This window comes from Empidonax traillii, unplaced genomic scaffold (assembly GCF_003031625.1).
Source record: "Empidonax traillii isolate 1590-97213 ecotype Southwest subspecies unplaced genomic scaffold, ASM303162v1 scaffold305:size1471525, whole genome shotgun sequence".
NCBI lineage: Eukaryota > Metazoa > Chordata > Aves > Passeriformes > Tyrannidae > Empidonax > Empidonax traillii.
Window position 1 is genome coordinate 357,613 of NW_020955498.1, and position 23,772 is coordinate 381,384.

The 23,772-nt window shown below is 40.9% G+C and overlaps 1 protein-coding gene across 7 annotated transcripts in view; it reads left to right on the forward strand.

The window, feature by feature from the left end:
* LMO3 (LIM domain only 3) overlaps window positions 1-23,772 on the forward strand; it is a 66,714-nt gene that overhangs the window by 7,705 nt on the left and 35,237 nt on the right. The window contains exons 1-3 of one of the 7 annotated variants that reach the window (XM_027890994.1): window positions 1,119-1,194; window positions 1,659-1,941; window positions 9,626-9,839. In XM_027890994.1, coding sequence (XP_027746795.1) covers window positions 9,634-9,839 — 206 coding nt within the window. In that variant the 5' untranslated portion in view covers window positions 1,119-1,194; window positions 1,659-1,941; window positions 9,626-9,633. Of the gene's footprint in view, window positions 1-1,118; window positions 1,195-1,459; window positions 1,942-3,006; window positions 3,138-9,625; window positions 9,840-23,772 lie in introns of those variants that run through there. The other 6 variants (XM_027890996.1, XM_027890995.1, XM_027890998.1 and 3 more) reach the window with 6 other exon arrangements.

Sequence of the window (23,772 nt, forward strand, 5' to 3'; positions counted from 1 at the left end):
TTGTTCCAGGAACCTTTATATGTATCTATGTATTAAAAAAAAAAAAAAAAAAAGGGAGGAGAAGCTTACTTGATGGAGGGGGGGAACCTGTCCTAAACATATGCATTCTGAGGTTGCTTTGATTTTTATTAGAGCTGCTGGATTATATGAGGGAGGGGTGTAGATGGCAGAGCACTTCAATGCTTTTAAATCTTTCTTGGCTCTTGAAAGACTTCTATAATGTGAGTGTCATTCAAATTTAGGGTATATTGTAAGCTGACATCTTTCAAAGCTTTGTGAAAATCTAGTGTGGTGCTTCTAATAGCAGACAACAGATATTCACTTTGAAGTCTGAAAACTGTATTCACAAATTCTTAATCTGGTCTTTCTCCAACTGCAGATGGCTCTTAGAGGGAGATGCTTTGGATTTTTTTAACTTTATTTACAGTAGGCTAGGCTCAACATCTTTATTATAAAACACAAAAACCCAATTATCTGTAAGAGTGAATGAATGTCAAAGTATGCTCTACCTCTTGTACGTTTGCATGTCTGTCTGTCTTGTGGTCAAGGGTGTTTAACACCTATAACACCCCCGTGTCTATTATTTTCCCCCCCTCCAACACCAGGTAGAGAATAAGGATCTGTCTTCAGCTCCTGGGACGAGGATGCTGTAGGGGGGAAACTGCTTGGCTTCCTTCAGCACTCAGCGTCAATAGTGCAGTGAGGGTGGTGACATGTGGCAAGCGGGGCCCGGGGGGTGGCCGGGCTGGAGACCGCGCAGAGGAGCGGGAAACTTTCACGCCGGAGTTTCCACTGATGTCTGAGCAGCTCAGATCTAGCACGGAGAGAAGCAAAGTTTTCACCTTCAGGGATTTTTCTTATTACTCATTAATAGAGAGATATGTATCTTGCCTTTTTTTTTTTTTTTTTTTTTTTTTTTTTTTTTTTTTTTTTTTTTTTTTTTTTTTTTTTTTTTTTTTTTTTTTTTTTTTTTTTTTTTTTTTTTTTTTTTTTTTTTTTTTTTTTTTTTTTTTTTTTTTTTTTTTTTTTTTTTTTTTTTTTTTTTTTTTTTTTGCGTGGGCAACTTGTGGTTTTGTTTAAGCAAAGTATTTTGGGAGGAGTGATGGCGGGTGGGGGGCGCGACGCTCCCCTGTTTCCCCGGGTCTGCTTCTGGAGCACTCTGTGAGAAGGTGATCCTGAGCCGCTTCAGTAGAGGTCACTTGTGTGTGCGTGTGTGTGTGTCCCTGGTGTTTGTGTCTAGCATATGCATGTGGTTTTGCTGACTGCACTTGCAGGCTTGTAAATTTTCACCATGGGAAATTACCAACAAAGCCCAATCTGTCTCCTGGCTGCTTTGCACTTTCCGAGGGCGGCTGTACTTGAGCGAGCTGCAGAACGAGAGAGAAAGCGAGAGAGAGAGAGAAAGGGGGAGGTGGGAGGGGGGAAGGGGGAGAGGAAGGGTGGGTGGGTGGGTGGAGGGGGAGAGAGGTAAATAGCCTTAAATCGGAAGGGAGCTGCTTCTCTGTGGTCTTCCACAAGAGCTGCTTGGGCTCTGCTGGCTCAGTAATAACTGAGTGACCTTTTCTTTTGCTGTATTATGTCTGGCTGGTAAGGGATTGCATTTTGCAGCTGATAAAACCCTGACTTCATTCAACTCGGCTCCTCACACGCTGCTTTAGGTAAGTTGTCTTCAGCCAGGACGGAGACAGACAGCCTTGGACTGCAAGATACTAAAAGGAGGACACCTGTAGCTCGGATGCGGTCAACACAATTACTTGGCGGATCCTTGAGGACCTCATTATTTTAAACTTAAAGAATAGCGATCTCCCTCCCCATCTCTCCCACCCCCTCTTTATTTTTTTCCCCAAACAATGCTTCTTTTTGACCTTTTCCAAGGAGAAGAGCTACAAAGCAGCCACTGTGCTTATTGAACTGCCTCCCCTGTATCGCTTAATTGAGAAGGTAAGTGAGGCAAGTGTGTACATAAGCTTTGGGTCATTTGTGTATGTGTGTCTGCATCACTCTCTCTCTCTCCCTCTCTCTCTGAGTCATAAGCCGGGGCTGCAATACACACACACATCTCTGCACTGCAACTTTCACTCAAGCTGCAGCTCTGCTGAGACTGTTTTGTTTAAATCATGTGAGGCTTCATTATTTTTATGATGAGACATGAAATACATGCAAGCGGAGGATGCTGAGCGAAACCCATCCGGCTGTATGTCTCGAGAAATAGCAGTCAAAGTTAACAATGAATTGCAGCCCCACCACCACCCCCCTCCCCGTTATTATTGTTATTATTATTCTTGCTTCTTCCAGAGCTTCTCGAAACGTGCTCTCAATTATCAAGGGAGTCGGTTAATTTCCCACTCCCCGGCTTTAATCCACCAGCCTCCCCGTACAGCAGTTTAATTTGCAACTGGTTCGGTGCAGGGTTAACCCTTTGGGCAGAGCGGAGGCAGGAGCGGGGCGGGGAGCCCCGGGGGGCACGGAGTGGGCCGGGGGTGGTGAGGACGCGCTCCGGCCGCGGGCTCTGTGCTCACGCATCCTCCGCCTCCCGGACCGGCGGGAGGGAAGGGCAGCCAGCCTGGCGTTATGAAGCAGCACTTCTGTCTGCGAGCATTCCTCTTTTCTTTCCCTTTTTTCCGCCCCCCCCCCCCCCCCCCACGCCCCGCTCTCCCTTCGCACCGAGCGCGATACGGTATGCGAACGCCGCATGTGACAGTTTAATCAAACCCATTTGTTACAACAAAGCTAAGAGACCGCTGGGATTATAGGCTTACGGGCAGAGTTAGGGGAGCATGTGGCTTTGTCGCTCGCCGTCGCCGTGCGGGGCCGGCGGCTCCGGGTGTGCCGTCCCCCCCCCCCCCCCCCCCCCCCCCCCCCCCCCCCCCCCCCCCCCCCCCCCCCCCCCCCCCCCCCCCCCCCCCCCCCCCCCCCCCCCCCCCCCCCCCCCCCCCCCCCCCCCCCCCCCCCCCCCCCGCCCCATTCCATCCCCATCCCCGCCGCCCCCCGCCCCCGCTGCGGCGCGCCGCGCTCCCGCTCACTTGACCCGAGCCGAGGAAGCACTTGCTACTTTTGCCGGGATTTGGTGCTTCAATGAGAAGGAGCTCTCCAGGCGCCCGTAAATCAACTCATGCAGAAAAAGGAGAAAAGTTTTGGTAAGGCGGCGGTCCCCGGCGCTGGCGCGCAGCGAGCGCAGCGGGTGCGCTCCCGGGGGGAGGCGGGGGGTCCTCCTTCCGTTTCCATCCTCAATGCGCTGCCGTAGCGAGCGGCTGTGCCGGTGTGTGCTCTGAAGAGACCCAAAATACCGCTTCCTAGGACAGCTCTGTAGGACCGCTCTTTAAACCAATTCGTTTTGCTCGGTGTAACAAACATCGGGACGTGCTTTCCCCGACACCTCCCTCTCCCCATCCTTGTGATGCTCGGGAAGGAATTGGCATGAAAGGCTTGAGCGTCTAACTCCTAAAAGGGATTCTTTGTTGTGGAGTGTATGTTTCTTATTTATTTTTTTATTTTGCATGTGAGCTGCATCAAAATTGAACTCAGTCTTGCAAATCTCTTGTTGGCCTTTGCCAAGCACTAGCACTTTGCTGCCATGGTAACTGTAATTAAACTGATAAGAGTGGAAAAATGTCAGTATCTCTGAGCCTTGCAGCTGCATTGGAGAAAAAGGGAATCAAATTGGTTCCCAGCACCACTGCTCTAAAAAAAGGAGGAGGAGAGTGATGGGGGGGGGTCTGGGGGAGAGAGACGGGGGGACACGCCAGGGGTAGGAACATAGCTAAGCAGCTCCGGTCCCTGAGATCTGGGTACATCTATTTGCTGTGTTGTCCCTTAGGGGGCTACAGCCTGCAGGGATGCTCTGGGCCAGTGAACAGAGAGAAACAAGCTTTTAGGCCCAATCTAGCTTTCAAAAAGAGAAGGGGAAAGAAGAAGAGAAATCTTTTGTTTGGTGTCTCTTGGCAATCGACTAGCCATGTTGGCCAAATTCTTTTAATCTGTATCACTGCTCCCAGCTGTGGGACTGCATTCCCATTTTTATTTTTTACCTAACCTCTTTGCTTTTCTTTTCTTTTTCCATCTCCCCCTTCCCAATCCATGTCCTGTATTTAAAAAAAAAAAAAATCCAAAAAAATAAAGAAAACAACAGATTCATCTGTAGAAGAAGGGGCAGGAGGGGAAGTTTAGTTATATATCATGGAAAATTAACTCAAAAGTATACAGAAGAGACTACATTCAAAGTACTAAAACCCTTACTTTTATTTTTTTTAAAAAAACCCCGAGTGTTATGGAGTTGCGGTTACTTTGTTGTGTTAACTACAGAAGCTGAGACTGTGCGGATGAATGGCACAGAACAAGAGAGCATAATGGAGGCAATCAACCGTTAGGCTGGTTCACAATGCAATCCAGGCAATTAAAAGCTCACCAGAGTTTAAATGAAATGGTTCCACTTATTTCTGTGCACCACACTGCACAGGCTATTATTTATGTCTCTTTTTTTAATTATGATTTCCCTTAAACTGTCAAATAACTCAGAATAGCAGGGTCTCGGAGGCAATAAGAATTTTCCACAGAACAATTTACATGCCAATCTAAAACTAGTTACGACTCCTGATGTGCTACATGCGAGTTCTGAAATGTTTCTTAGCTTCTGAAACCTTTACTTTTTTTCTTTTGAGTCTGTGTGTGTATTGTCCTAAATTATTTGTGCGCTCTGAATGCTTGTAGAATAAAGCTACAAAGTAGGAAAGCATCAGAAAAGTATTCTTTTTATCTTCTACTAGACCTCTAAGTCTCTCCTTGACTGCATGTTTTCTGTCAGTTTGCTGTCTTCTAAAGACTGATGCAGCAATACTTAATTTGCTGCAAACTGATTTTATTATTTTTCTAAGTAGAGGCAAGTTTTCCCTTTCTTGCTGTGTGTACTACTGTCTTTGGTAGGACTGTATGCATGCCTCCGAAAACGGGGGAAGAGTGATCTTTAAAAGTTTGTAAGTGATCCAGTGCATAACCACTGTTAAAAAACGTCTGTATCACAAACCAGAAACTGCATTCTGTTTGTCTTTTGCCACACTCAGCACTATCAGGGACTAATCCTGCTTACAGATGCTTCTAAATCACTAACAAAATCCAGTTCATTATGTCAAATCTTCACTCCCTTTCATTTTTGAGAAGGGTGATAATTTGAGTGAAATGGATTTTTGCTTCTCTGCCTTTCTTCAGGAGCCTAATTTAGCTTTTTCCAGCAGCCTTTCCTCTTTATTATGAAATCATACTTATGAATCAACTGTCAATATTTCAACATACGATAACAACAATAAACAGGGATGGGAGTCCATTGCATTGAACTTATTTGAGGAGATCGAAAGAAATCCTGAAAACCTGAGAGTTGGGTTGTTAAGTTCTCCCTTCAAAAATCCTAAAGGTTGTGGACAGTGATGAAGTCTTATTCCTGACACAGCTCTGCAGTTTATGTGCAGTATCTTGGGGACTGGGGGTGGAGGAAGAGAGGGAATGGAGGGAAGGATAGAGGAAGCCCTTGAAAGCATACTGGGGTGAAATAAAAAGGGTTTGTTTGACAGTGACAGACTAGGCACTGAAATTTCTCTGTTCTGAGAACAGATCTGCTCTGTGATGCAGAGCATCGGTAGGACTCTGCAGAATTGAAGGGAAAGCTGGGTTTGATTTTTCCTTTATTTTTTTTTTTACAGCCTGGGTGTAACACTTAGGGAATTGTATGATGTCTTGAAAGTGCTCCATAAGCTCTGCTTTCCTGGGGGAGGGAGAGAGGAGGGCAGGCAGGCAGCAGTGCTGTGTACTGCTACCTGATATTTCAGCGGGGAGCGGTTTAGGTGGTTTTGTGGGTGCTGTCAGCCTCTGAAAGGGTCCTTCCCGTGTCCTAAGAAATAAATGAGTACTTAAACTGCAACCTGTGAAAAGCTGGCTGACAGTAAGCTGCAGGTATTCTTATTGCCAAATTAAGAGAGCTAAAAATACACGAGTGCATATCCGAAAAGTGCAACTGCATTGGAGATCTTATGGGAATGTTAAAGGGAAGAAAGATGGTCTATGAGGTGATCTGTCCTTACAATACAGAAAATATGTGACAAAATGTTCTGTTATCAAAATTAAGTGATTTAAACAGGGCATGTGAAGAAAAAGACTTTTGTAAATTTGGAGATATGTCAAGCACTTCACGAGTTCATTTTGTTTAGAACCTTTCTACACTTCAAAAAAAGAGTAACTTTTTTATGATGAAGCAGTAGTTTGAGGATTTACCTTTTTTTAATTTTCATTAAAATAGAAGCAGCTTCATTGCAAGTAAAGTACAAAAAGATCAGATCTATCAGAGGAGAAAAGCATTCCTTCCCTCCAGAAGCTGCTGCAGATTGAATCCCTAATCTGAAGATGCTGCCAGTAGGATATCAGCACCACCTTCTCTCTCTGCCTCAGGAAAATAGACATACAGGGTTGCAAACATTACTTCCATGGGGTGTCTGCCCCTTTCCACTTGTCTCTACAAGAAAGGTTTGGGCTGATCAGCATGAATGACAAGGCTCTGTCTACTTTCCTCATGTAGCAAATATCTCAAAAGCTGTGCAGGGTATGTGCAAGCTGCAGTTTTATTTGTAATACAATAACCTCATGTTTGCAGCATATACCTTGGGAATTATCAGGCTTGATTACTGCAATCTGCTCAGATATTCACTTGTTTGGCTGTGTTTCTGTGGCATCTCGTTCCCTTCAGACAGTGCAGGACAGTACATCAGCCTGGATCAGAGACTGTCAGCCTCCACTCTCTAACCCGCTTCCTTATCAGGCAACAAAATTTTTACATTAAGATTTTTTTCGTTAAAGCCTTTAACTGTGTTAGCTCCTAATTTATTCTGGTTTCCCTCGAGCCAAAGATTAAAGTCCTAGAACAACCCTTAATTCTTCTGAACTTTTTTACAGAGTTCCAAGAAGTTTATACAAATTGTGGCCGATTTTATGCATTTGTCCTTTACATGGCCAAAGAGAGGGGCTGGGGATAAGCTTGTTGTTGTGGATATGCACTACTGTGACAAGCAACACTACAGATTAAGGCTTTTTGACCAGGTGATGATATTAGAGTTTCTGCAGGATTTCTCTTTACAGTCTGGTATAGGTTCCATACCAAAAATCTGATGTTTTCACTGCTTTTAGTCATTTGTAGTCATGCTATTTTGTTGCTTTGTGTATGTACCCTGAATTAAGGGGAATCAGCTGTCAATTGAAAATACAGTAAAGGCTCACCCTTTGTTTCGTGGTGCTTTCTCAAGAGGAGATGTATGTATTCATTCCCAGATTTGCCACAGACTCTGTGTGGAGTCCTGTGCAGGTCGCTGGATCTCATCCCCCCCACACCCTTGCGAGTGAGAAATAGATTTTGGGAGCCTGTAACTGGTGTAGGAGCTATGACAGCAGAATCAACTGGGAAGTAATGGGAAGACAGCAACGACCATTTCTATGTTTCTTGATAGAAGAATGCAGACCTTGCACTTTTGTCACGAGCTTTAGATGTTATGCAGCAGTACTGCCACGGTGCTTCGGGTGCCCACTCGCAGAACTGCCTGACACAACTGAACAGCGAATTCAGCGGATCAGGGTGTCGCTCCAAGATATGCAATAGATGGTACTGCAAAGAGGGGAGCGAGGCTGCTATGCTCGCATGTTGCAACAAGAATCACTGGTTTCAATTCAGTGATCAGCTTTGCAGGTGGAACTTAGGAATTCAGCTTGGGAACACTGGAAAGTCGCTTAACCGGCTCTAGAGTCGCTGCGGTCCACGTGGATTCCATGTGTTCTGTGCACACCTGTAGAGATCCCTGCAACACCTCAGCTGGCACAGCATTTAAACTCTTGTCTTTGTAACGTTAATATCCATAAAGGCACACTCTACCATTGCCACAAAGGTTACATTGGCTTTCTTGGTTTTTTCCTAGGAGAGCTTTTAAAAAAGCAAGCGAACAAAACAAAACCCAAACCCCAAGCTGTTCGTGTTCTAGCTCCCTGAGCCTGCCTGTCTGTAGTGGTGCGTTACAGCACCAGCCAAGATCTGCTGGTAGAAGCTGGGACTGTGAAACTTTCTTAACAGTAGGTAGTAGAATGTTCTTGATGAGGAGCTCTTGAAATTGAGATGCTATGAGACTTTATTTGACTTTTCCCAGTCTCTACATGATAGCAGGGCTCAATATCCTGAACGATGGAGTAGGATTTGCTTATTGGCAACAGCATTTGTTCCCTAGTCGTGACAAATTCTCATTGTTATATTCAGATACATTCTAATGAACAGTATCTTTTTTTAGTTACATCTCTGGCTTTAAAACAGTGAGATAACCTGATAGTCAAACAGCTTGTCGGTTCTTCCCTTCTCTCGGGTGCCTGTCTGATGTCCAGTAAAATATCCACAGAGCTTTGATTTTGCTTATTCTAAGAAGTAACTTTCAGAGAATTGCTCTGAGTGCAATGGGATGGCAGTTTATGCAACTAACCGGGAAAGACCAGTCTGTGAGCACTTTGGGGCAGTGACCTCACCCCATTTGCTGTAAAACTGAGGGCAGTTAATTTTTGAATAGATCCCTGGAACTGGCTGTGTTGCTCTGAGTAACATCGCTCAACTGTGTTCCACTTTTACCAGTTCTGTCTGTTAAATGGTGTTTCGGGTGTTTGAATTGTTTTTTAAATGGTCTCTGCTATTATATCAAAAGATGTATATTTACTTAATGGACACTACTGTACTCCTTGTCCCAAACCAGTTGCTGGCTAAAACTGAGAGTGTTAAGTGGGACAGTGTTATTTTTTTTTTGTTTGGTTTTTTGGTTGTTTTTTGTTTGGTTGGTTTTTTTGTTCTTTCACTTGTTTGGGTTGTTGTTGTTGTTTGGGTTTATTGGTTTTTTAATTATTACTATTTTTAAATGTTTTTTCTTGACAAACTAGAAACTCTCTGACTTCATGCAGATTATTTAAAATCAGATTTCTCAGAAGGTCTTTACACTGCAAGTTGTAAATACAATGCTGAACACTGAAGTGTCTGGAAATCTCATCACTTTCACTAATGTGCTTAATAAGAGTTGAAATCTTAAAAAAATAAAATATCCCCCCCACCAGCATCAAAATTTCTATGTCAAACGTCATCAAAACTCTGTCCCTGTGCCTCTAAAAGCTTTTCTTCTTCGGAATCTAGAGTGCTTTTAGATTTATAAAGATAGTGAAAATAAGCCCAAATATATGGATTTAACTGTGTTTGCCATCATAGATATGCTGTTTATTTAAATTTTGTGTTGCTACACATTGGATACTTTGGCTGAAAGTGGATGACTTTTCAACTGAACTTTTTTAATATTTCATTTTAATTTTTTAAATCTTATTTCTTTTCAGCAAAGAGACCAGGTAAATGAGGTGTTAAAGAGAAGCTGTGAAACTTAGAGTAATGGAAGTTTCTGCTCTCAAATTTATCTTAGCATTGTTTTCAGTGTTCTGTGAACTAGGTTATTTTATCCTATCTACACCGTTGCCTTTTAAATGAACTGGGTGTAGGGGGAACAGCGAGATGGAGGAAGAAAAGGGCAAGAGTTTTTCTACTTCAGAGAATATCTATTTTCACTCTTGTCTTATTGTATTTCAGGTATACAAATGCTCTCAGTCCAGCCAGACACCAAGCCGAAAGGTTGTGCTGGCTGCAACCGTAAGATTAAAGACCGATATCTTCTAAAGGCCCTGGACAAATATTGGCATGAGGACTGCCTGAAATGTGCCTGCTGTGACTGTCGCCTGGGGGAGGTGGGCTCTACCTTGTACACCAAAGCCAACCTTATCCTTTGTCGCAGAGACTATCTGAGGTAGGTCACGTCCTTCTTCCATTCACCGGCAAACTTGGGAAATCTGTTTGGTCCTTCCTGCGTAGCTGCTGTCGCATAAGCAGAGCTCGAGGGCTGAGAGGCTTGAGTGTGTGTGGAGGGTGAGGAAACAAATACTGAAATATGGAGACAAAACTAAAATCTGAATCAGAAAGCACATGTAACTAGGTTGTGCCAGTGGCTGCCGGGTTTCTGATGCCAATGCTGCTGTCCTGCGCTCTCATGCAGAAGAGAGTAAATCCCTCCATGATTCCCCCAGCACTGCGCTCCTGGGGAGACGGTGGTCTCTTCCTCCTCCTAGCAGCATGGTGGTGGCCAGGTATGTCGGACTGAAACCACATGTGTGGTTTTCACCCAGCTTCAGTGCAGAGTTTGAACTCTGTCAGTGAGGAGTGTTTCACCCATCTTCGCTTTGTTTGCAGAGGTTTTTAATTTGTGGCTCTCCAACTTTTATGAATGTTGCCATTCAGCTGTTAGCAGCTGGACCAAGATGACCAACTATCTCCCTCATGCTCAAAAATCATGTGTCTAGTAAGCTCCAATCCACTCTGCTCATTTAACTTGGTGTCCTGAGTGGGATGCTGGCTAACCTGTTGCCACTTGTCCCCTGATTTTCTGTCATCGTGTTTGCTTGTGGACCTACATCCTCCAAAGTATTTGAGGAATAACTCGTAGCAAAGTACAGATGAGCAGCACTAGGTTAGTTCATCTGCAGATCATATGTCAATAAATAGGGCTACTTTGCAGGAGCCAAGTTTAATCAGCAAGTTTAGTCTCCCTGGGCTCTTAATAGTAAATAGAGAGAAAAGGCTCCTCTGGGGTGATTCTGAGCACCTATTTCCCATAGTAGTACCTTTCCTCCGTTCCCTGTAGAGGGGGACTAATGAGACTAGCTGCTCCAGGCTAAGGTGATCTTCTGGGAATATTTCCCCTGCCCCTTTAGAGAAACCTTTTCCCTTTAAAGGGACATTGAAGTCAGTAATACATTGGGGGAAAATTAAAATTCTTTTTGAACGTGTTAACTTACATGTTCAGCTTAAGCACAGGTATCAAATAGGAGGTTCCCACACACTGATCAGTTCCAAAATTGTCCAGCATGGGTAGGTTGGTACTCTGGCTGTCCACGTAACAATCTCTTTTTTTCTAGAGTGGAACAAAAACCTTTGCAAACGTGCTGTGTGTTTGTTGAGCTGGGGCTGCAAGGCAGATCAGCTTCTTTAGACGTGGGCTTAGACTGCTTAGTGGTAAAAGTACTCTGCTACCTCTTAAAGCTCTGAACTGAACCTACAAAAGAGTGCTGGGAATTTAGCGTAGAGTGTGCACCTTAAAGCCATTGTATTAAAGCTGCCAAAGTCGTAGGTAATAAACCCCCACTTTTAAAAACTGTTGGATCAGAAGGGAATTGTTATGGGTGAACCTGGGTCCCTTGTGATCTTAAAGTGAATGTGTATAGAGAAGGGTTTGAACAGCTTTCTGGGGCAGGGGGGAAGTAGCATCCCAATTTTTAAAACTCATTTTAAGAATCCTTATACAACAAATGCCTGCAGGAGTAAGAAAACTCTGCTCTGGCTGTTTGATCTGAGTTCCAAATTTACTGGAGACTTTGAACTTACTGAATCTCCCAAGTGCTAGTGCAGCTGATCCAATGTTTTAAAATCAAATGTTTAAAATCAAAACCAAAAGTTATCTAGTAGCAGAGGTACGAGCAAAGCATTTCCCCAACACAGATGCACGTACACACACTGTTGGTCTCTGGTCTTTGAAGATTTAACAGGAGTAAATATTTTGCTAATAGATTGTTAAAATCCATACTAAGCAATTCAGGGAAAGGAGACTGTATTTTTTTATCTGTCATGACCACATTCCAGATTGGTGTTTCAGTCATTTCTTCATAAACACCTTTTACTTTTGTATCAGTGAAACCAGGATACACGAGAAATTCTGTAATCAGTTTTAAGATGTTTCTGGGTTTTGTCTCTTGATTTATCAAGTCTTAATGAAGCTATTTTGTCACTAGTTGTTTGTATTTTTTCCTTTAGTCATACTTTTGAATGCATTGATTTAAACTCAGTATTTACACTAAACTTCAAACTGATGCAGTTAAGGTAATTGCAGATAGTCATTTGCCTCATTGCATCTTACCTACTTAGTTATACAGTGAACCCATAAAAGTGATCTTTTTAATGCTAACATAGAAACTAGTTAAATATTCTCTAGCTGTGTAGTCGAATAAGCTTTCTTATTTAGCAACACATTTGGTATAAATTTAAGGCACAAATTGCATTGTACTAATGATCAGGTTAGGGTATGATTATGGTTTCATACTGTCCTCTTATTTTTTTGGTTTTATCTTTTTAACCATAAAGGGAATCTTCGCTACGTATAAAAGAGTTCTGGCTTCCTATTAATTTATGTGGTGCCCTCTAGAGGATATGGGGCTTGAACAATACTATAAAGAGTAAAATTGCTTATTAACTTGTCTCTCAGTGTTCATTATGCCTTTCAATAAGAGAACCATTCTACAGATGCTACAAACAATAATGTAGCCAGTTTGGGCGCTTTAGCATTCATATTTAAATTCATAAACTGTCTGATTGTGTCTTTGCCTGCTTGCAAAAATACTTCCAATATCTTTCATTTAGAGATGCCTGCCAAAAAAACCAAACCCTCCCTCAGCCCTGATGCACGCATTTGTGCTGCAGTTGAGCCCTGAGGTACCCACTTTGAGCTTCTTATAAATATTCTGTATCTTCAGAACTTCACAACTCGCTTTGCTTAACTCTGTCCTTTGGTAAAATTAGTTAATTATACTATATTAAAACCTTTTTCTCTGGATTGGGAGGGATTGAGGGAATGGAAGGAATCTTTAATGAGGTAACGAGCGTGGAAGATGCTTTGGGTGTGTAAGGCTTTACCCTGGAATCTGTTTCATGTAAGGCACTCCAGTGGTTTCAGTGGTGGCGTACGACGCCAAGGGTATTAGGGTGGCCGCAGCAGAAATGAACTCCATTTTGTTAACGAGGATGAGAACTGACTTGAGTAAAGAAAGGGCTCAATGTTAGAAATAACACACTCAGTGAAAATGATATGCAGAGTATAATTCCCCTGCAGGCTTCTGTCTTCTGCTTATACACTCTTGGGTTAGAAAGTGAAGACTTAATTTAAGGAACTTGGGTTTACACCAATATTTCAAGTCCATTTACAGTAAGTGAAATATGCAAGAACTTTTTTTTTCTCCTTTTTCCCTCCAGAGCTGTATGGTGACATCTTAATGTATCAGCCTATCCTGCTCAGTCCTCTCTTCTGACTGGCAGCGTGTCCATTTACAAGCACAATATTCCCTTTGAAATCTGTCATTACTGCCATTAATGACCAGTCATTATGTTAACAGCCCTTGGGCTGTTAACATGTCAAACTGGTTGTTAACTGGAATGTTATTACTTATTTAAACCGCAGGTATGAGTTGTGTGAAATGTGCTTTGGTTGCGCATTCTGGGGCTGCTTCTGCTCAAAACAATAGGGAAACAGTGGAGCGTTTGCCTTTGGGGCGCCAAGGGATTTGCTTTCTGTTCCATCTGCTCATTTGATTTCTGCATATTTGTGAGGTCCTCCTACCCCTGGGCAGCCTCCTAATTTCAGGTGCAACTGCGTGCAGTCCTGCCTCAGCCTTGCCCACACATGGGCGGCCGCGGATGTCTCCAGATGCACGGCAATGCCTGCTGCACATTTGAGATTAATATCTGGCCCCTGGAAGTGTGAAATGAAAGACCGACAATTACACGTAACTCAGTTGTATTAAATAATGAGCTTCCTCGGATGCAGCAAAAATATGAAAGTACAGCTGTGCTAAGCTAGTTGCAATGTAGGTCAATCACCCTTTTCACTTAGGTTTTTAACTACGCAAACCCCGCTGAGCGACCAATGACTACAAAGTGCTGTTTCATTCCTATTTAATTTTGGCAGCATTTTACTGAAGAGCAGGCATTCATGCAGCTAAATTATCTTCGCCGTTTCTGGTTTTAACTCCAGCTCCATGACACTAAATGTTGGAGTGCATATCTCTTAGTAAACACAAAGAATATGGCTTCTGATTTATTTTTTTTTTTCCAAATCCATCTCTTAACATGGAAATTGAATTAGAACTTTTATTACTTTTTGCATAATTTCCCTAGCCAGGCAAGAAAGATCATAGGAAAAGGATTAACAAAACTAATATATTGGGGTGGAATTTTTGCCTTTAAACACATATATACCCTTATGGGGAGGATGATGACACAAAAAGTTGCCCCCCTACCCCCCAACCTTGGTATTGATTTTGTTTGTAAATATACTGCAGTCTTTAAAGGTACAGATGAATAACTATGAAAATGAGGAGATTAGTATTCCTGAAAAAAGGGATAGATCATGCTGGTGTTTGTTTTATCTCTTTCCCACTTACTGATGGGGTTGCTTGAAAGATATGAGAAAAGCCAAGTTTTTAAAACTGGATATTGAATGAGATTTTGTAAATGATAAGACGTGACTACAGGAAGTTAAGTGTTCGGCCATAAGCATTACAAAGATGCTGTCTCTGTAAAATATTTAGTTTCTAAAAGGCTAAACTGAAAAGAGTAGAGTTTAGGACACAGCTTTTTCCTGTACAACTGCTTGCTCTCTAGAGGCAATTATTATTTAAAAAAATTATTGTGTAGGAGTACTTGGAGAGACTTAAAATGCCTTGTGGCCTGGTGCCGATTAGCAGATCCCATTCCTCTCTCACATCACGGAAAGTATAGCAAACACCTCAGATATCGGCTTTATTAAATGTACCTATAAATACTCTATATGGGTATTTTCATAGGTAGTGGGTTACAAAGTGTTTTCAAAATGCCACTTCAGCATGCTTCTTCCCCAGCTTGATTAAATAAGGGTAGACCTTTAAAGATTTAAGCCCTCAAAATTTTCAGGAATATTGAGGTATTTATGGAAATGGGGCTTGAGAGCTCCACTTTCTTCACTAAAGCTTTTTAGAACTGAACCCCTATTTCTACACTAATATCCTTGTTGCAATGCATTGAAGTATTCAAGGGACTCCTAATTTGCAGGAATATGCCCTACAAATATTTTAAAATATTAAAAAAAAATTAAAAAAGGTGGGTGTAGGGATTTATTTGTTCTAATTTGGCTATGTGCAATGAATGTTCTTCTAAATTTACAGAAATAGTATCATTTAGTATGTCTTGGGGGGAAAAAAAAAAGAGGCAAGAATACTCTCTTCCACTAATTGTCAAAGGTTTTCAAAACCTCCAAACACTGTAACAGCTGTTGAAAGGATGAGGAGAGAGCGATGCACGTACACACAATTAATCCACCCAACTTGCGAAGGGTAATGCTTTTGATTTAGTTCCACTCTGGCTAGTTTAGCTTGTTCTTATTTTAGTTTATCTGTGATAGCTTTTAATAAGAAACATTCAATTAAGCTGTTAAAATTGGTGTTTAAGTCATGTTGAAATGCTGTGAAATGTGTGTACTCAAGTTTGACGCTCTTCAGTAGTTCCATGTGCTTCCCTGTATCTGCTGGTATTTTTCTTCAGAGCTGCCAAATTTTTAATAATTGTGTTATTTTTAGTGGCTTAAAATACACAGTTTAATTTCCAAGAATGTGAATCTTCCCTCTTATAAGGCTTCTTGAAAACTAGACGCTTCTCGTGTGTTGTCAAAATACCTCATTAATCCCCTGGAAACATTCAAAGAATTTCAGGAGACTTTTCAGATGAAAGTACAGTGCCTCTTAAAGCCTGTCCTACAGCTCTTCATGACAGTACTACAGTGTGGTGTATTTTGATGGAAAATTATTTTACTACAAAGGTTTTGCCAATACATAGCAGCTCAATAAAGCTTAATAAGAGCGGTGATTTTGGGGAGCCTGAGTAATTCTGCAGTGCCAGAGGATGGGATAACATTCTTGGTGAAAGAACAGCAATTCTATAGGTCTGCTTAGTATTTTGTGTAATCTCTTTTAAAAGAAATGCAACTTTGCTGTTTCCTTCATTGCTAATTTTTTTTCTCAGAAGTGATTTTGTGACCGGTGTTTTTATGAAATATTTTTAAAACAATACCTGTATTAAAGTTATTTGCTTTCGGAATAAATATTATCAACTACATTTTGACATGTGATTTGACATCCAAGGTTTAATTGGATACTTTCAGCATTTTTGACCAGAAGCATATGTGAAACAAAGCATCCATGTATAATGTAGTAGAAGAGTATTTGGTACTAATTACCTAACACGGAGATGCTTTCAAAAGTTCTGATTTCTGCTACATATTTGTTTTGGGGGGTTTGTTTGTTTGTGTTTTTCAAGTTTAATTTGTTTGAAACTTCAATAATTTGGGGGGATATTTTACCTAAAACTGAAAAATAACTCCCAAGTCTCTACTATGTAATTAAAAGAAAAGGTCTGCTACTGAATTTTGTTACTTGATATTTGCTTCAAATCTTCCGGAAAGCATATATCATTCCTTCTTAATCTGAATGTTTGAATAACGTGTAATAATCAAAATGGATAACATTGTTACAAGCTTTTTCTGCCCTCCTGGCTTCAGAAATTGTTTTCCCTTTTGATTTCTCACTGAAGTTCAACATACTGATGGTGGATTTTGAAATCAAAATATGCAGTATGGAATACTCATATGTTCTCTAAATGAAATTGGTCTTAACAATCACCATCTTTAAGAATCCATATTTTGGGAATACCTTACTAAATACATTGTTTTTTTGATGGATAACTTCCCAGTGGATTTCTTAGTATGATAATAGTTGACTTTTTAAATAAACCTAAATAATAGTTACGTGCCTTTTTTTTTTTTTTTCCTGGTCAAAATATGCTTGAACTTTCTAAGTTTTTTGGACGTAAATATCTGAAGCAATGAGTCTACTGTCACAAAAAGCTTTACATGTTTTACACCTCCTTCTCTGTAATGTAATTCTGGTACTGTTTCTTTACACCTTCCTGAGGCTGCTTCTTGCCTATCCTGAATCAACTGCCCTTTCAACACTTGAGTCTCTTTGTGTCTGATTGGTACTTTTAAAAATGGCTTTGGATATCAGTAGTTTCATAATTTTAAGAGTAAAAAGGCTGTTTAAGTCATCTCTAGAATTGTGCAGCTTTTTTATCTGTATGTGCGAATCTATCAAATTATCATTTTATACATAAATTACTCAAACAGCAGAAGAAGTAGTTCAGCCCAATTTGTTCTTTAGCAAGCCACATATCAAAATGAAACAATATATACCTCACGAGCTTTCCATGATATGTCCTGCAATCTGCTTGGTTTGATACTTACACATATATTAATGTAGAAATCATGGTGGGATCCAGGTACTTGCAAGACGATTGTGGTCCCCTAAAACCAGTTAAGACTGACTTTAAGTGAATCCTAACAATTCAGCATCTTGACAGCCCCATGGCAATTGTCAGGGTTAAGTTGCAGCCTTAATTTAAGTATGTGCTAAAATGTCGTGCTGGAGTGCCAGCACAGCCAATTCACAATCCAGTCCCTCTTCCCACTTGACATCAGAACTGCAGCTACCAGCAACTGGAGAGCATTTAGCACCTATTTTTCAAAGAGCTCACCGATCCCAATTATTAACTGCAAAATATTTTCCTTTCGGATTAGAGTGAACCCTGTTTATCTATTTTATAACAAAACACAGCGCAGGGAAACTTTTCCCAAGCAGAAAAAGACTACTTTTTATAGAGAGTAGAGCGCGTTCAGCTCTGGAATGATGTTCCTTGGGAAATCCTCCTGCAGGTTTTGAGTGAGGTGGCATTCTGCAGTCGTGGAATTTAAGCTTTCATCTTTTCTTTTGCAAAAATATCCACTGTTGGCACATAGCAGACGAAAACGATACTTGCTCAACATGCAAAGATAAAATCATTTTAGGGGCACGGGGAAGAGCAGAGAACATCAGGGATTTTAGTCTAGCTTTTCTGCATTTTGGGTTGGTGAAAGTGAGTGAGAATAAGTCAAATTATACATTTGGATATACTGTAAGTGATGGTATATTGGACTAATTAAGAAGACACTATACTACACCAGGTAGCAAATGTCCCCTTATAGTGTTCAAAATGCTTGAGAATCCAACCTGATTTTTGCTCATGACAAGCTTCCAAGCCATAAATATACATATTTAGTATGCATATACAGTCTCTCAGGTTTAACTTAGTGGATACTATTTATCATATTGTAGCCCCGCATTGAACAGCAATATTTTTCCACAACGGGACAAAATAAATGTTATTTTTAGGTCATAATATTATTTCTTTGCAAATACTTTTTAGAGAAATATGTATTAGAGAAAATTCAGAGAGTAAATACAGATTTAATAACTAATCCCTTCTGGAAATGCATCCACTCTAAGAAACAGAGTAATTCATTACTGTTGATCAACTTCTAAGAATAGTTTTAGTAACAATTACTGAATTTGGTTTTGATTTTTAGGTAAATGTTAAGGATTTCTAGGTAGTGATAGTTTAAGTGAGTGACAGGCTGTAGATTAGGGATGGTAATAACAATTACAATCATTGTGAATTATTGTCCTATTACTCATCTTTTGTCACTGTGGTTGCTTCTACATTAATCTCAGTTTTTTTCTGAAGTCCTGGAGTCAGGACTGTTTAGAGCTACTACTCTTTCTCTTGAACTTCTACCTTAAAAATGAGTTTGGTTTTTTTCTTGTTTAAGACAACAGAAAATTTAAAATCTCATTTTCTCATAAAGAAACAAACTTTATTTCTCCCTTTCTAATTTCTGCTAAGCAAATTTTACACAGAATTTGGAAGTTTCTAGGATTTGAGATTTGGATTTATAAAAAAATCCCCAAAACTTCTCAAAAATATCTTTATAAGCCTAATGTGTCTGTCTGTCTTATAAAAAGTGTCAAAGAAGGGGGAGGGCAGTCTCAATAACAGACTGCTCTGCACTAGTTTATGCTGGCTTCCTTATTTAATCTGTAATCTGATACATTTAAGAACACTTTATACCAAAATAACAATAAATCTGATCCTACAAATGCGTACTACATGCTTGACTTGATGTACCCTGAATAATCCTATTGAAAGGTATAGGGCCTATTAATTTAGAAACATGCCTTAGTGAAGCCAAATATTTAAAATTGTAATGGCTTTGCCAGCAAACCCATTTTGAATTGCTGTGTCCTTTTTTTGTGTGTGTGTGCTCTGTGCTGCGCAGTGATTACCACAACCTACAGCATGACATCCCTCCCTGGCCCCCAGGTCCAGGAAAAGCTCAAAGCCTCAGCTCTGCTCCTGGCCAAGCACCTTGCTGCCGTGTCTACGATGTCAATCAAAGTTTTGACACCTGTAACAACCTTGCCCTGTTTCTCTCTGACAGAAAGGATGGTTATTTGTATGCTAATCCTACATACCACTACCCCAAATCAAACTGCTGGTGGATGATTTAAGGGTCTAAGTCTAGGCTCGTCTCTACAACCCACTTTGCAGCTCACGGGCTCTGCTCTCCACAGTTCTCCCGGGAGACAGCAGCAGGAAGTGGGACAAAACTTTATTTAAAAGCCCTGAGATTTTGTGTTGATGTTGGTGAATCTTGGGTTCTCAGTTCCCTTTCTCTTCATGCTCCAAAATTGGGCTAATGAACCTGTCCTGTGCACTTAGCAGCTTCGGGCTTCTAGAAGGATGTGTTCATTTTTATTAAGGTACTGCATTCATGCATTTTTATGCTCCATATAGTAATAAAAAAAATAAAAATTAAAAATCGGTATGACATTGAATGCTTATAACAGGGGGCTCTAAAAAGTAAATTAAAATTTATTCTTTCTGCTCATAGTTTCACTTACTTAAACAATCTTAAAACCTAGAGGAAGTGCTGCACACACTGCAGCAAATGTGCTGGTTTTAATGAGCCTGGCTGTGCTCTGAAGTTAGCCAAGAGCACTTCCCCCAGCTCCTCCTTACCCAATTCAGTCATAATGCAGAGTGAATCGCTGGGAAGAGAGTCAGTGAGCAAAACTAAGAGGAAAGACTTCTTCATGAGCACACATCCAACTATGGGTGTCTTCTGTGCTCTTCTGAGGTCTTTCATTATGATCCCTGATGTGTCCCAGTCAGGGTGTTTCTGTCTCCAGGTGCAGCACAGCCCGAGCATTTTCCTGTAATCCTCATAACAGCATCTTACCTACTCTCCCTATTCCTTGTAGGTTCTCATCTGATAATTATAGGTAAAATATACTTATATGTTTTATAGAACACCAGAAATGTGTAGGGTAGGTGGCAGAACTCATTGCAAGCTCTAACAATTAAGCCGTGGAATAATCTGAAGGTGAGCACAAGAAGCATAACTTCTCCTTGCTATGGTAAGCAAGAGATTGCTTTCATCCACTTCTATTCCCTCCTGATACAAATATACCTCTTCTGCTACAAGATCCCAGAGGTTTACTCTGAATAAAAGCTAGTATATATTTGCAAAATTTACTGTAATTTGTCAGATTATCAGTCATGATAGGAATGTACTGTGTCTGAACAAATAACTCTGAAACCATCTATCTGGAGTAATCTTATTATTAATCATGTAGTCTTATAAATTTACAAACTTATATCACATGACAGATAATTTTATTCATGACATGTTAAAAAAGTAGTTTTTATCTATTTTATATATGTGCATGTATAAATACATGTGTAAGGTTATTTTAGCACACATACAATCACTCTACAATTTTCTTGGCTGTTGCTTTCATTTTAATGACCATAAATCCTTTTTCTTCTCAAACCCAGCTCTTTCTCCTCACAAGCTGATCCTTCTGGTTTTAAGGTGTGCTTTTTGAAAAAGTTCTTGTCACCAACTCCTACGTGCCTCCTGTTTGGCTTATTTGTGCAATACTGTCAATATTATATAACTATTATAGTGTTGCTTTTAGCGGAGTATCAAAGAGCTGGTATAGGGACAAATATTTCTTTTCCACCATCCCCACCCCAAAAAGACAAAAAAAAAAAGACAAAAAAAAAGACAAAAAAAGGGAAGGAAATTGATTTTTTAAAAATTATTTCAAGTATGTTTAGTTTCCCAGAGAAATCTTGCCTGAGTGGACAGATGTGATTTTTGTCACCATAAGCCTGGAAACCACTATCCCTGCAAGGCACTCGAGAACTAACCATATTAGCTCCCAGACTCTGAAGAACTGATTCATGCATGCTATTAAGCATTGATTCTTTGAGTCTTTAAGCTCTAGCCGATCTTCTGTGAAACTAAATCTAACCTGATGTGTTTGTCTGTTGAGAAAAGGCGTTGAAGAGCACACTGCCATAGCCCATGCTTCTAGCAATGCTTTGCTTTCCAGACTAGGTGGTGGCATCCAGAGATGGCATCTTCCTGAGAGGAGGAATAGACCAGATATTACCAGTGTATTTGCTGTCTACTTCTTGGTTTGATACAGGAAAAAAAAAACCCAAATAAACAAATCCAAACGAAAAAATAATCCAGTGTAGAAGAGTTCCTGCTAATTCAGCCTCGCCCCACTCTTGCTTGTTGAAGGCACGACTGCTGACGGAGGGAGGATGCACTGCTAAGTTCTTGTGCCTGCTCCTGCTCCAGTGGCACGTGGCTGGTGATCACTCCAGTCCTTTTTTTCTGCTGTGTATGAGGGGCAGAAGTAGGTATGGCTCTAGTTTTTATACGAAGAAGTTAGAGTAGAAAAAGGGTTAACAGTTGCACCCTTTTCTCTGCTTTCCCTGAAATTTCAGAATGCTGAAAGATGACAGATACGTGATGCTGATGTAGGTGACTGTCCTTCCTGATCAGCAGTATTTGGGAGGAAAAATTATTAAATTGCAAATCTGAGAAAACTTGTCAAGACAAGACAACATCGGTTGCCTTTAGATTGGACCCCTGCTTTCTGTTCCTAAAACTAGATGCAGTCACCAAGACATCTGCATCTGGACAGATCACTCTTCCATAGATTTGTGGTCTTGCTGTCAGTTTTCCATCCTCCCTCTGCTCAAAATGATCACCAGCAAACTGGGCAACTCCCCACTCTTTAGCAATCGGGAAAGAGTGACAGTTTGTTTGCTCCAAACTGCAAGATTAATTCTGGAGATCTGTCATTTTGCATGTAGAGCAGGAGGAAAGGGTGGGAGGGGGCTCTGTGTGTGTGTGAACAGAGGCTGCCCTTTTCATGCAGGAGTTTTGATAAATCCCTATTGAGCGCAACCCAACATTCCTCTGTGTTCTGCATCACTGTTACCATAACCAACCAACAAACAAACAAACAAAAAACAACAACAAAAAAAAAAACCCTGCAAAAATACAACCAACCCACAACCCCCTCTGACCCAAGCCAAAAGTGACAAGAGAAAGGTCCTATCTCATTGTACTGCCTCCACATGCAGCAAGTCAGAAGACAGGCTAAATTATGGCAGCAGACATTTAGCTCTGCCAGATTTAAAGGATGGGCTGGGAAAAAAAGTTCCAGTAAAGGGGCAAGAAAGAATAAAGGCTTGAAGTCAAAGCATGTTGCTGTATTTGACCCAGCATAAATGGTGTCTAGTCAAACACATGATATTTATGTCAAATGTTTCTTCTCATGGTCCTAACTACATTGAGCATGCTGTGGTTGCTTCTTTAATGCAATCTCCAAAGGTCAATCAAGTTATAGAGTCAGGCTGATGAGATTAGATATTACTTTAAAGAATGACCAAAAAGCTGTGTTTGGAGAAAGACCTGAACATGACTCCAATATAATTCTGTCTGGTTTGCTCCAGGTCCCTGTATCTTTTCCTGGAAATGCTGTGTAAACTAAACCCGTCCACTTCAGCTCAAAGTGTGCTTTCCCATTCTCTGGTGATAGCTGAGGTATCTACATGTTCTTGGGGAGAGATGAGGGAGTCTTCTGGGCACAGGACAAAAATAAAATGACACGTTCAAGTGCTTTTTTAATGCTCCAGGGATATTTTACTATCTGAATTGTGTGCAGTGAGTAGGGATTTTTCATTTCATACATCATTCACGACTTGCTGCAGTGATTCCAAAAAGTCCCACAAGCCCGAGTCGCGGCTTGCACCAGAGCACAGGATTTTTAATTTGTGAGTTTTAACAATGGATGCTAGTGCATTATTGAGGCTTCACCCAAAATTTGTGGTGAGGATGTACAAGTAAAGAAGCCATGTCTGGGAACACTGGAGGATAGACTGTAATGACTATGGCAACATCCAGCCTGTTATTTCCTTCCTCTCCTTGTTTTCCCATTGCTATCAGCTTGATGAACAAGGAAGGTGAGCAGGTTCCCAATTTTGTCTTTAGTCTACACATGAAAGTCCTGTGGCAGCACTAGCTGAGGATTTTGTTTTACATTGGGCTATTGCACTGATACAGAGTAGTAAGAAGCATGTGAAGTTTTCCTCTGGTTTTACCCCTGCATGTATTTATTTAGGATTAGTCAACACCTTTTCCAGCAGTTGCAAAGTATCTGGGATGATATATTAAAGATGAGGTGGTTTAAATCTAGTTTTATGAGTATTTCTCATCTTCTTTAGAAGCTTTGCAGCAAATGTATGAATATTTAATTGCTGTAGTAAAAAACAGTGGGTGGGGCGAAAACCTCATCTAGCAATGTCACCTATGAATGCTGAAGTTAGACTGTCCTTCTGTGTCTGTCAGTGGAGTCAGAGTGAATGGATACACCAGACTCTGCCAGATGGGTAAGCATCTTGTTACAGAGCAGTTATCGGACCTGCGCCCACCACGGGCTTTCTGGCTTTCTCTGAGTCTTAAGAAATCAAGCAACCTAATTACCTGGCAGTCCTTATGGATCAGTCTTAAAGACAGAGTTGTCACCGATGCTTCAACATCGCATTTGTAGAAGTGAAGAAATGCAAATTGGTCAGATTATTTTTTTTTT